At 44.5% G+C, this 12500-nt stretch overlaps 1 protein-coding gene across 3 annotated transcripts in view; it reads right to left on the bottom strand.

Annotated features, from left to right (window-relative positions):
- Positions 1-12500, bottom strand: part of unc5cb (unc-5 netrin receptor Cb) — a 198600-nt gene that overhangs the window by 19662 nt on the left and 166438 nt on the right. For 2 of the 3 annotated variants that reach the window (XR_006841296.1, XM_046369828.1), the window contains exon 8: positions 10058-10117. The exons of the other annotated variant lie outside the window; for it this stretch is intronic. Coding sequence is in view for 1 of the 2 variants with exons in the window: in XM_046369828.1 (XP_046225784.1) it covers positions 10058-10117 (60 nt within the window). In the remaining variant the exon portion in view is untranslated. The remainder of the gene's footprint in view (positions 1-10057; positions 10118-12500) is intronic. 3 annotated transcript variants of the gene reach the window in all.

Genomic DNA, 12500 nt, shown 5'->3' with positions numbered 1-12500 from the left:
TACTCCCATCACTCCAGTATCCCTGTTACCTTCCCCTATACATATCTACTCCCATCACTCCAGTATCCCTGTTACCTTCCCCCTATACATATCTACTCCCATCACTCCAGTATCCCTGTTACCTTCCCCTATACATATCTACTCCCATCACTCCAGTATCCCTGTTACCTTCCCCTATACATATCTACTCCCATCACTCCAGTATCCCTGTTACCTTCCCCTATACATATCTACTCCCATCACTCCAGTATCCCTGTTACCTTCCCCCTATACATATCTACTCCCATCACTCCAGTATCCCTGTTACCTTCCCCCTATACATATCTACTCCCATCACTCCAGTATCCCTGTTACCTTACCCCTATACATATCTACTCCCATCACTCCAGTATCCCTGTTACCTTCCCCCTATACATATCTACTCCCATCACTCCAGTATCCCTGTTACCTTCCCCCTATACATATCTACTCCCATCACTCCAGTATCCCTGTTACCTTCCCCCTATACATATCTACCCCCATCACTCCATATCCCTGTCCCCTATACATATCTACTCCCATCACTCCAGTATCCCTGTTACCTTCCCCTATACATATCTACTCCCATCACTCCAGTATCCCTGTTACCTTCCCCCTATACATATCTACCCCCATCACTCCATATCCCTGTCCCCTATACATATCTACTCCCATCACTCCAGTATCCCTGTTACCTTCCCCTATACATATCTACTCCCATCACTCCAGTATCCCTGTTACCTTCCCCCTATACATATCTACCTCCATCACTCCAGTATCCCTGTTACCTTCCCCCTATACATATCTACCTCCATCACTCCAGTATCCCTGTTACCTTCCCCCTATACATATCTACCTCCATCACTCCAGTATCCCTGTTACCTTACCCCTATACATATCTACCCCCATCACTCCATATCCCTGTCCCCTTACCCCTATACATATCTACCTCCATCACTCCAGTATCCCTGTCCCCTTCCCCCTATACATATCTACCTCCATCACTCCAGTATCCCTGTCCCCTTACCCCTATACATATCTACCTCCATCACTCCAGTATCCCTGTTACCTTCCCCCTATACATATCTACCTCCATCACTCCAGTATCCCTGTTACCTTACCCCTATACATATCTACCCCCATCACTCCATATCCCTGTCCCCTTACCCCTATACATATCTACCTCCATCACTCCAGTATCCCTGTCCCCTTCCCCCTATACATATCTACCTCCATCACTCCAGTATCCCTGTCCCCTTACCCCTATACATATCTACCTCCATCACTCCAGTATCCCTGTTACCTTCCCCCTATACATATCTACCTCCATCACTCCAGTATCCCTGTTACCTTCACCTATACATATCTACCCCCATCACTCCAGTATCCCTGTCCCCTTCCCCCTATACATATCTACCTCCATCACTCCAGTATCCCTGTCCCCTTCCCCCTATACATATCTACCTCCATCACTCCAGTATCCCTGTCCCCTTACCCCTATACATATCTACCTCCATCACTCCAGTATCCCTGTTACCTTCACCTATACATATCTACCTCCATCACTCCAGTATCCCTGTTACCTTCCCCCTATACATATCTACTCCCATCACTCCAGTATCCCTGTTACCTTACCCCTATACATATCTACCTCCATCACTCCAGTATCCCTGTTACCTTCCCCCTATACATATCTACCTCCATCACTCCAGTATCCCTGTTACCTTACCCCTATACATATCTACCTCCATCACTCCAGTATCCCTGTTACCTTACCCCTATACATATCTACCCCCATCACTCCAGTATCCCTGTTACCTTCCCCCTATACATATCTACCTCCATCACTCCAGTATCCCTGTTACCTTCCCCCTATACATATCTACCTCCATCACTCCAGTATCCCTGTTACCTTCCCCCTATACATATCTACCTCCATCACTCCAGTATCCCTGTTACCTTACCCCTATACATATCTACCTCCATCACTCCAGTATCCCTGTTACCTTCCCCCTATACATATCTACCTCCATCACTCCAGTATCCCTGTTACCTTACCCCTATACATATCTACCCCCATCACTCCAGTATCCCTGTTACCTTACCCCTATACATATCTACCTCCATCACTCCAGTATCCCTGTTACCTTACCCCTATACATATCTACCTCCATCACTCCAGTATCCCTGTTACCTTACCCCTATACATATCTACCCCCATCACTCCAGTATCCCTGTTACCTTACCCCTATACATATCTACCTCCATCACTCCAGTATCCCTGTTACCTTACCCCTATACATATCTACCCCCATCACTCCAGTATCCCTGTTACCTTCCCCCTATACATATCTACCTCCATCACTCCAGTATCCCTGTTACCTTACCCCTATACATATCTACCTCCATCACTCCAGTATCCCTGTTACCTTCCCCTATACATATCTACCCCCATCACTCCAGTATCCCTGTTACCTTCCCCTATACATATCTACCCCCATCACTCCATATCCCTGTCCCCTTACCCCTATACATATCTACCTCCATCACTCCAGTATCCCTGTTACCTTACCCCTATACATATCTACCTCCATCACTCCAGTATCCCTGTTACCTTCCCCCTATACATATCTACCTCCATCACTCCAGTATCCCTGTTACCTTCCCCCTATACATATCTACCTCCATCACTCCAGTATCCCTGTTACCTTCCCCCTATACATATCTACCTCCATCACTCCAGTATCCCTGTTACCTTCCCCCTATACATATCTACCTCCATCACTCCAGTATCCCTGTTACCTTCCCCCTATACATATCTACCTCCATCACTCCAGTATCCCTGTTACCTTCACCTATACATATCTACCTCCATCACTCCATATCCCTGTCCCCTTACCCCTATACATATCTACCCCCATCACTCTGTAAGTCGCTCTGGATAAGAGCGTCTGCTAAATGACTTAAATGTAATGTAAATGTACTCCATATCCCTGCACATTGTAAATATGATACTGGAACTGACCCTGTATATAACATGCTTACTTACTTACTTACTTTATCGTGTTCTTCTTATTTCTTATTTTTATTTCTCGTGTGTTTTTGTTCTACCTTATGTTATGTTTAGCACTACATCGATATCGAATACAATTACTGCATTGTTGGGTTTAGAGCTGGCGAGAAAGGCGTTTCACTGTACGTGTGTACGGGACATTAAAACCTGAAACATCAGACGGGGAGATACATTTTACAACGGCTCGCTATTTAAAGGGAAACGCTTCAGCTTTCAGTGGCCATTTCACAAATAACATCTTGGGTTAGGAAGGTTATGTATTTGCCATGAGTGTATTTGCTTAAAGCGCCACAATACAATAACAGATCGTGCTACTTTGGTTGAAGGTTTATGAATACGGCAACAATATGACAGATGCCGTGTGGGGATTCCAGTACGCAGGCGTTTTAAAACATTCACTTCTTTCAACCCCTATACAGCCCTCAGTATACCCCTTGTCTGAACATAGACATCACATTAAACACAGCAGATTCTCCACAGATACATATGCTAGGCCACTAATCCCCACTCTGACGCGCAGCAGAGGAGAGAACAAAACCGCCAGAAGTCTGAAAATGCCATTTCACTGTGCTCCCTTTGCCAAGCTCCCCTGTCGTTATTTAGCATATATCCCCACCTTCGAGGAATCTCCTATCCGTGCTTTGATGATAGAAGGCAGCAACCTGCTAAGTGCGAGCATTAAAATGTATCACTTAGGTTAATACATCCCTTTGAACACGAGCAACTGGCGGAAAAGGAGAAAAATCAAACACTTCATTTTCTACGTTAGAGGCGGAGCCCGAGAAAGAGGTAAAAGAGAGAGCGAGAGCAGACATAGAGGTGTAACATTTCAGGCAGACTCAGTGCCTCAGTCTTGGATGGACTCAACTAATAAATCAAAAAATGGACAACCTGACCAGAGAGGTCTAGGATCTTTAACAGTTTGCAGTTCTCCCATAGAGAGGTGGATGTCCTGAAAGAAACTGGTAGCCAGATGACAAACTGTGAATCCAAGCGAGACGGCATAAGCACTGTCTGTGAATCATCATTACAGATGGCTGGGGAAACAGAGAGACACAATCCAGGACGAGTAACATGGTTGTGGATGGCATAGAGTCTTCACATGAGACCTGGATGGAGTCTGAGGAGAAAGTCTGAGGAAAAATGTTCACTGAAAAGCTGCAGATCAGAGGAAGATTGAGGTGGAGCGCGCCCACAGGTCTGGAAAACCTGCAACCAACCCAGATGACACACCCAGGCTAATAGTGGTCAAGTTGCTAAGGTTTAAGAACAAGATGGCTGTTCTGGAGAGAGCCAAGAACTTGAGAGGAACCAACATCTTCCTTAATGAGGACTACTCGAAAGTTTTACACCAGAGGCGGAAATAACTTATCCCAGCCATGAAAGCTGCCAGAGAGCGTGGGGACATTGCTTACATCCACTACAACAGGCTCATTGAGTGAGAGAGCCTAGCTTCCGGGAGTGAGAGAGCCTAGCTTCCGGGAGTGAGAGAGCCTAGCTTCCGGGTCACTAGCTTTAGCCCCACATCCCAAACACACACATACACTAACTGACACTCACAAGTGCCTGATTGACTGACTGTATTAGCCCGAACAATGTCCTTGCCAACAGTTGTGTGTTTGTTAAAACATTTTTCTTCATATTATGTCCATCTCCGATACCCACGAAAGAGTTTAAAAATAGCATATATTAATATACACCGAGTGTACAAAACATTCAGAACACTCTTTCCTAAATCTTTCCATGACATACAGTGCATTAAGAAAAGTATTCAAACCCCTTGACTTTTTCCACATTTTGTTACATTACAGGCTTGTACCCCATAAAACACAATACCTCATAATGACAAAGTGAAAACAGGTTTTAAGAAATGTTTGCAAATTAATAAAAAATAATAAAAGTATTCAGATCATTTGCTAAGAGACTCGAAATTGAGCTCTGGTGCATCCTGTTTTCCATTGACCATTGATCATCCTTGAGATGTTTCTACAACTTGATTGGAGTCCACCTGTGGTAAATTCAATTGATTGGACATGATTTAGAAAGATACACACCCATCTATACAAGGACCCACAGTTGACAGTGCATGTCAGAGCAAAAACCGAGCAATGAAGTCGAAGGAATTGTCCGTGGACATCCGAGACAGGATTGTGTCAAGGCATAGATCTGGAGAAGGGTACCAAAACATTTCTGCAGCATTGAAGGTCTCCAAGAACACATTGGCCTCCATCATTATTAAATGGAAGAAGCAAGGAACCACCAAGACTCTTCCTAGACCTGGCTGCCCGTCCGAATTGTGCAATCGGGGGAGAAGGGCCTTGGTCAGGGAGATGATCAAGAACCTGATGGTCACTCTGACAGAGCTCCAGAGTTCCTCTGTGGAGATGGGTGAACCTTACAGAAGGACAACCATACTGCAGCACTCCACCAATCAGGCCTTTATGGTAGAGTGGCCAGACGGAAGCCACTACTCAGTAAAAGGCACATGACAGCCCACTTGGGAGTTTGCCAAAAGGCACCTAAAGGACACTCCGAGCATGAGAAACAAGATTGAAACCAAGATTGAACTCTTTGGCCTGAATGCCAAGTGTCACGTCTGGAGGAAACCTGGCACCATACCTACGGTGAAGGATGGTGGTGGCAGCATCATGCTGTGGAGATGTGTTTCAGCAGCAGGGACTGGGAGACTAGTCAGGATTGAGGGACAGATCATTGATGGAAACCTGCTTCAAAACACTCTGGACCTCAGACTGGGGTGAAGATTCACCTTCCAGCAAGACAACGACTCTGAGCACACAGCCAAGACAAGGCAGGAGTGGCTTCAGGACAACTCTTTGAAAGTCCTTGAGAGGCCCAGCCAGATCCTGGACATCCAACCTGACAGAGCTTGAGAGGATCTGCAGAGAAGTATGGGAGAAACCCCCCAAATACAGGTGTGCTAAGCTTGTAGTGTCATACCCAAGAAAACTCAACGTTGTAATCGCTGCCAAAGGTGCTTCAACAAAGTACGGAGTAAAGGTTCTGAATACTTACGTAAATGTGATATTTCAGTTTATTATTAATACATTTGCAAACATTTCAAAAAATCTATTTTGGCTTTTTTATTAATGTGTGTAGATTCGATTTTTATTTCTACCATTTTTGAATAAGGCTGTAACGTGAAAGCTATGATTCTTTATTGATGTCACTTGTTAAATCCACTTCAATCAGTGTAGATGAAGGGAAGGAGACAGGTTAAAGAAGGATTTCCAAGCCTTGAGACAATTGAGACATGGACTTTGTATGTGTGCCATTCAGAGGGTGAATGGGCAAGACAAAAGGGTATGGTAGCCAGGCACAGCCGCTTGAGTGTGTCAAGAACTGCAACGTGCTGGGTTTTTCACACTCAACAGTTTCCCATGAGTATCAAGAATGGTTCACCACCCAAAGGACATCCAGCCAATTTGACACAACTGTGGGAAGCATTGGGGTCAACATGGGCCAGTGTCCCTGTGGAACGCCTTCGACACCTTGTAGAGCCCATGTGAATTATGGCTGTTCTGAGGGCAAAAGGGATGCAACTGAATATTATGTTAATATTAACTTCTCACCCAGTGTATGTAGCCTTAGAAATAAGATTCATGAAATCAATAACTTGCTGAGATCAGATAACATTAATATACTGTCCATCTTTGAGACTCAGATAATTCCTTTGATTATACAGCAGTAGCAATGCAGGGATATAAGATCCACAGAAGAGACAGGAATGCCTATGGGGGAGGTGTTGCTGCATATATTCAGAGCCATATTCCTGTCCACAGAAGAGACAGGAATGCCTATGGAGGAGGTGTTGCTGCATATATTCAGAGCCATATTCCTGTCCACAGAAGAGACAGGAATGCCTATGGGGGAGGTGTTGCTGCATATATTCAGAGCCATATTCCTGTCCACAGAAGAGACAGGAATGCCTATGGAGGAGGTGTTGCTGCATGTATTCAGAGCCATATTCCTGTCCACAGAAGAGACAGGAATGCCTATGGGGGAGGTGTTGCTGCATATATTCAGAGCCATATTCCTGTCCACAGAAGAGACAGGAATGCCTATGGAGGAGGTGTTGCTGCATATATTCAGAGCCATATTCCTGTAAAGCTTGGAGAGGATCTTATGTCTAATGCTGGTGAAGTGTTGTGGTTGCAGGTTCACCTGCCTCATCTAAAGCCTATTATTTTGGGGTGATGTTCGAGGCCACCAACTGTTAACATTCATTATCTGGATATGTGTCCAATGCTTGATACATTGTTTGATTTTAACAGAGAGTTGAATTGTTCATGAAGCTGTCCACTCGAGAGGAAGCTACTCATTATAACCAGTGTCTGTAATCTAGTTCAGGTTATGAATCAACCTACCAGGGTATATACAAACAGTACAGGAACTGTTCGCTGCCCTGGCCCCCCAATGGTGGAACAAACTCCCTCACGACGCCAGGACAGCGGAGTCAATCACCACCTTCCGGAGACACCTGAAACCCCACCTCTTTAAGGAATACCTAGGATAGGTTAAGTAATCCCTCTCACCCCACCCCCCCCTAAGTTTTAGATGCACTATTGTTAAGTGACTGTCCCACTGGATGTCATAAGGTGAATGCACCAATTTGTAAGTCGCTCTGGATAAGAGCGTCTGCTAAATGACTTAAATGTAAATGTAAATGTAACTATATCATCCATGTGTATTGATCACATTTTCACCAATGCTGTAGAGCTCTGCTCTGAAGCTGTATCCATACACATTGGATGTACTGGCCATAATATAGTGTCCATAGAAAAGCCAAAGTTCCAAAGGCTGGGCCTAAAATAGTGTATAAGATATCATACAAAGCTTTTGTACAGATTCCAATGTGTCACACCCTGACCTTAGATACTTTTTGATGTCTCTATTTTGGTTTGGTCAGGGCGTGAGTTGGTGGTGGGCATTCTATGTTTTGTGTTCTATGTTTTCTATTTCTGTGTGTTTGGCCAGGTGTGGTTCTCAATCAGAGGCAGCTGTCTATCGTTGTCTCTGATTAAGAACCATACTTAGGTAGCCTTTTCCCACCTGTGTTTTGTGGGTAGTTATTTTCTGTTTTTGTGTCTGCACCAGACAGAACTGTTTCAGTTCGTTCGTTCTCTTTGTTGTTTTTTGTATTTCAGTGTTCAGTTCTATTAAAATATCATGAACTCTTACCACGCTGAGCTTTGGTCCACTTCTTCAAACAGCCGTTACACAATGTTAAATATAGAAAAATATCTGTTGGTTTGATATGTGTAATGTGGAGCATCCAGATGCTGCACTTGATGCATTTATGAAATAGTTTCTTCCAGTTATTTATAAGCATGCAACTATTACGAAATGGACTGTTAAGGCTCCATGGATTGATGAGGAATTTAAAAGATGTATGGTTGAGAGGGATGAGACAAAAGGAGTGAGGAATAAGCCTGGTGGCACATCTGATTGGTAAATGTACTGTAAATTGAGAAATGTGACTCAACTGAACAAAAACAAATGGTATTAAAAAACCAAGATAAATGACATAAAGAATGATGTGAAAAAGCTTTAGGTTTTCTTTAATGGAATGTTAAACATGTAAAGTATGGTGCACCGCAGGGAAGCTCTCTTGGTACTCTTTTCTATTTTTAACAATGATCTGCCACTGGCATTAAACAAAACCCGTGTGTGTATTTAGTGAAATCAATGCAGCCCTAAACAGAGTTTCTGTCAGTTTTAGAATGGCTTTCTGGTAATAACCTAGTCCTGAACATCTCTCAAACTAAGAGCATTGTATATGTTACAAATCATTCACTAAATTCTAGACAGCTGAATCTGATGATGAATAATGTTGAGCAAGTTGAGGAGGCCACATCACTTTGTGTTACCTTGAAATGTAAACTGTCATGGTTGATTCAATGGTTATAAAGACGCGGCACTGACACACATACTTACCCCACCAGACATGCCACCAGGGGTCTTTTCACAGTCCCCAAATCCAGAACCAATTTCAAAAAACCTACAGTATTATATAGAGCCATGATGGCATGGAACTCAAAGATCAACATCAAAGATTACTAAAGTGATCAGCAAACAGATAAAGCAACAACGCCTCTCCCCTATTTGACATAGATGTTATGTGTATATACTGATATGTACGCTATGTGTGCCGTTTTATATTTATGTCATTCTGTCCTTGAACTGTTCTTGTCTATTAATATAATGTATTATTTAATGTTTCATGTTTTGTGTGGACCCCAGGAAGAGTGGCTGCTGCTATCGTAACAGCTAATGGGGATCCTAATAAAATACCAAATCCCTGTGGACTGGGGTAAGACAGTGGCAGGCTGGCAGCGTAGAGACAATGAGCACCAAAATGATAGAAGGGCACTACCAGCCAAGGGTAAGAGGGCCAGTCAGGGTGAAAACAGATAGTCAAGCAGCCAAGGGTAAGAGGGCCAGTCAGGGTGAAAACAGATAGTCAAGCAGCCAAGGGTAAGAGGGCCAGTCAGGGTGAAAACAGATAGTCAAGCAGCCAAGGGTAAGAGGGCCAGTCAAGGTGAAAACAGATAGTCAAGCAGCCAAGGTACGCGATACGAGAGAGAGCAGAGAGACAGAAAGGTAGAGAGAGGGAGCTACCACAGGAGGCTAGGGGGAGTGAAAGAAGGAGGGTGAGGCATGGCAGGGTACAGGGCAGTGATTATGGAGGACAATTGGAAATAAGGTTGACACTTTATTTGACAGGGTATATATAAGGTCTTTATGCACTGTCATCTGACCAAATAACTATGTAAAAGCATCATTGCGAATCGGAAAGTGGAGCAAGGTTTGCAAATGCCTGGTTGCTAGATGCTTGTTATGCAGATACCGTAAAGACCTCATGCATATACCTCGCCATTAAAGTGTGTCTCGTGAAAAAAAAGAAGAAAAAAAGGAATGGATACATAAATAAAAACAATAACTCACATGGATATCCCAAATCAATCTGGTCTTTGTTGAATTCAGAGGACTTCTGATAAAAGGAACCTTGGGGAGAGGAGGGAGAGGAGGGAGAGGGGGAGGAGGTGGGACGGGAGGATGAAAATCAAATTTAAAATAAACCGAAAAACAAACAATGCAACAGAGAAGGCATGAGGAATGATGGCACAGGGAAACAATCTCTCTTGATTTGGACGCTCCCCTCTCCCCTCTCCTCTCTCCTCTCCCCTCTCCCCTCTCCTCTCTCAGTCTCTATGGGCCGTGTGTGGAGAGAGGGATGAGAGGAGCAGGGGCCGTTGGAGGAGAGGAAGAGAGGAGGAGGGCCTGTGGGGAAGTGGTGTTATCCATCAGCTGCATGGGTTTAGTGCTCTTTAGCAGCACTAGCGAATGGCTGTGGGGAGAGGAGGAGAGGAGGAATGGAGAGGAGGAGAGGAGGAGCGGAGGAATGCCGAGGAGGAGAGGAGGAATGGAGAGGAGGATGGGAGGAGGAGCTAGCTGAGGCTGATAGACAGCAGGAGAATGGCAGGGTCAATAGCACCGACAGCGCTGCATCTGTCACAGCTGGGCTGGGAATCACCTCCCACATTAGAGGTAGAGTGGTAGAGGGATGGTCGAGCTGTATGAGGGAAGGTCAAAATGGAAATGACTGAACACACCACACATATCCCTACTGTGTTGACACTTACTGTGCTTTAAAGGCCTAAACCCAACGTCACAAAAACAATCAACACCCCAGAGAACGCACACTAAACACACACAGACACGTTTCCAGGAACACACACAGTCACACGCATCACTCCATCACCTGGGACATACACAAACAGACAAACAATGAGCTCCTGATGGAGAGGAAGAGGGGGGGATAGGTAGACAAGTCAATGGACAGTCAAATCTATAGTGTGATAGATGGGGAGAGTGTGTACATGTAATCAGACTGAGGAGACCGAGACAGAGAGCCGGGGGAGTTGACTGTCAGAACAGGCCTAAATGATGGGACCTCCGGACCCATCCTGCTTAGTTATATTCATGCTGAGTGAGTCTGTTGCCCCTGTAAAAAACCTGCTTTAGCTAGAGCTTCCTAAAGGAAACCAACGCTATACACCCAGTTTCTATTGGGGCTATTCTTTCAACGTGACATCGCTGAGCTGTGGACGAGGGTGGTGCTCCTACTGGAAATCATTGTCTATTTTTATGTCATTTATTCCGATGCTTCCTGAATAGTAATATGACTGGTTTCTATATCTGTGTCCCCAACAACAGGCTTGGCTGGCTAAAGTAGTCTCTATAATTGATTGATTCCCAAATCAAATCAAATCAAATCAAATTTTATTTGTCACATACACATGGTTAGCAGATGTTAATGCGAGTGTAGCGAAATGCTTGTGCTTCTAGTTCCGACAATGCAGTGATAACCAACAAGTAATCTAACTAACAATTCCAAAACTACTGTCTTATACACAGTGTAAGGGGATAAGGAACATGTACATAAGGATATATGAATGAGTGATGGTACAGAGCAGCATACAGTAGATGGTATCGAGTACAGTATATACATATGAGATGAGTGTGTAGACAAAGTAAACAAAGTGGCATAGTTAAAGTGGCTAGTGATACATGTGTTACATAAGGATGCAGTCGATGATGTAGAGTACAGTATATACATATGCATATGAGATGAATAATGTAGGGTAAGTAACATTATATAAGGTAGCATTGTTTAAAGTGGCTAGTGATATATTTACATAATTTCCCATCAATTCCCATTATTAAAATGGCTGGAGTTGGGTCAGTGTCAATGACAGTGTGTTGGCAGCAGCCACTCAATGTTAGTGGTGGCTGTTTAACAGTCTGATGGCCTTGAGATAGAAGCTGTTTTTCAGTCTCCCGGTCCCAGCTTTGATGCACCTGTACTGACCTCGCCTTCTGGATGATAGCGGGGTGAACAGGCAGTGGTTCGGGTGGTTGATGTCCTTGATGATCTTTATGGCCTTCCTGTAACAACGGGTGGTGTAGGTGTCCTGGAGGGCAGGTAGTTTGCCCCCGGTGATGCGTTGTGCAGTCCTCACTACCCTCTGGAGAGCCTTACGGTTGAGGGCGGAGCAGTTGCCGTACCAGGCGGTGATACAGCCCGCCAGGATGCTCTCGATTGTGCATCTGTAGAAGTTTGTGAGTGCTTTTGGTGACAAGCCGAATTTCTTCAGCCTCCTGAGGTTGAATAGGCGCTGCTGCGCCTTCTTCACGACGCTGTCAGTGTGAGTGGACCAATTCAGTTTGTCTGTGATGTGTATGCCGAGGAACTTAAAACTAGCTACCCTCTCCACTACTGTTCCATCGATGTGGATAGGGGGGTGTTCCCTCTGCTGTTTCCTGAAGTCCACAATCATCTCCTTAGTTTTGTTGACGTTGAGTGTGAGGTTATTTTCCTGACACC

This window comes from Oncorhynchus gorbuscha, linkage group LG11 (assembly GCF_021184085.1).
Source record: "Oncorhynchus gorbuscha isolate QuinsamMale2020 ecotype Even-year linkage group LG11, OgorEven_v1.0, whole genome shotgun sequence".
NCBI lineage: Eukaryota > Metazoa > Chordata > Actinopteri > Salmoniformes > Salmonidae > Oncorhynchus > Oncorhynchus gorbuscha.
This window is presented reverse-complemented; position numbering and strand designations above follow the sequence as displayed.